General features: G+C 51.5%; 1 protein-coding gene across 2 annotated transcripts; it reads right to left on the reverse strand.

Annotated features, from left to right (window-relative positions):
• Positions 1-356: 356 nt before the first annotated feature.
• LOC121465063 (glyceraldehyde-3-phosphate dehydrogenase-like) lies at positions 357-1399 on the reverse strand. 2 transcript variants are annotated; one of them, XM_041678235.1, is made up of 2 exons: positions 1236-1399; positions 357-1181 (listed from the first exon to the last, which is right to left on the reverse strand). In XM_041678235.1, exons 1-2 carry the CDS (start codon positions 1356-1358, stop codon positions 357-359), a joined length of 948 nt encoding a protein of 315 aa, XP_041534169.1. In that variant the 5' UTR covers positions 1359-1399. The 2 variants fall into 2 exon arrangements, with proteins under 2 accessions (XP_041534169.1, XP_041534168.1); XM_041678234.1 differs by having other exon boundaries at positions 357-1399.
• Between the last annotated feature and the right edge of the window lie 220 nt (positions 1400-1619).

A 1619-nucleotide genomic window follows, 5' to 3' on the forward strand; every position in this document is an offset into this window, starting at 1 on the left:
AAAATAAAAAAAAAAAAAAAAAGAAATCACAAAGAGGTCTACATTAATCATAAACTGATTGGCCCATTAGCTCAGGCTTTGTATTAGCTCTTATGACGTATATTAACCCATTATTCTTATCCATGTTAGCCACATGGCTCAGTACCTTTTTTTTTTGAGGGGTGCAATGAACTTTATTGATGGTATTCAAGAGAGTAGGGCTCCCTAAGCCCCCTCCTGCTATTCTGGGGGTCTGGGATGGAAACTGTGAGGGAGATGCTCAGTGTCAAGGGTTAGTTAGGCCAGGGACTGCTCAGCAGCCGAGGACCTCTCTCTTGCTGTGTCCTTGCTGGGATGGGTGGTCCAGGGCGGGCTTCTTACTCCTTGGAGGCCATGTAGGCCATGAGGTCCACCACTCTGTTGCTGTAGCCAAATTCATTTTCGTACCAGGAAATGAGCTTTACAAAGTTGTCATTGAGAGCAATGCCAGCCCCAGCATCAAAGGTGGAAGAGTGGGAGTCACTGTTAAAGTCACAGGAGATGACCTGGTCCTCAGTGTAGCCCAGGATGCCCTTTAGTGGGCCCTCGGATGCCTGCTTCACCACCTTCTTGATGTCGTCATACTTGGCAGCTTTCTCCAGGCGGCATGTCAGATCCACGACGGACACATTGGGGATAGGAACGTGGAAGGCCATGCCCGTGAGCTTCCTGTTCAGCTCTGGGATGACTTTGCCCACAGCCTTGGCAGCGCCAGTGGATGCAGGGATGATGTTCTGGGCAGCACCACGGCCATCTCGCCACAGCTTCCCAGAGGGACCATCCACAGTCTTCTGGGTGGCCGTGATGGCATGGACAGTTGTCATGAGTCCTTCCACGATGCCAAAGTTGTCATGGATGACCTTGGCCAAGGGGGCTAAGCAGTTGGTGGTGCAGGAAGCATTGATGACAATCTTGAGGGAATTGTCATACTTGTCATGGTTCACACCCATCACAAACATGGGGGCATCGGCAGAAGGGGCGGCGATGATGACCCTCTTGGCCCCACCCTTCAAGTGGGCCCCAGCCTTCTCCATGGTGGTGAAGACACCGGTAGACTCCACAACATACTGGGCGCCGGCATTCCCCCATTTGATGTTGGCGGGATCTTGCTCCTGGAAGATGGTGATGGCCTTCCTGTTGATGACAAGCTTCCCATTCTCAGCCTTAACTGTGCCTTTGAACTTGCCATGGGTGGAGTCATACTGGAACATGTAGACCATGTAGTTGAGGTCGATGAAAGGGTCATTGATGGCAACAACGTCCACTTTGCCAGAAGTGAAGGCAGCCCTTATAACCAGGCATCCAATATGGCCAAATCCGTTCACTCCGACCTTCACCATCGTGTCTCTGGAACGAGGCTGGCACTGCACGAAAAGAAGCGGCTGTCTCTAGAACAGGGAGGAGCAGAGAGCCGGCTCAGTACCTTTTTCGGTGGGACAGGTCACATCTTCCTTCTTCTGTGTCTGGGCAGGACTGGGGAGGAATGGGCTTCCTTCTTCCCAGAATTCTCCTGTTCTCATTGACCTGCCTCTACTTCCTGTCTGGTTGTCCCACCTATACTTCCTGCCTGGCTATTGGCCAATCAGCTTTTATTTAAAACA

Source organism: Microtus oregoni, unplaced genomic scaffold (genome assembly GCF_018167655.1).
Source record: "Microtus oregoni isolate MIOR12 unplaced genomic scaffold, Mior012 000029F_ref0000214, whole genome shotgun sequence".
NCBI classification, from domain to species: domain Eukaryota; kingdom Metazoa; phylum Chordata; class Mammalia; order Rodentia; family Cricetidae; genus Microtus; species Microtus oregoni.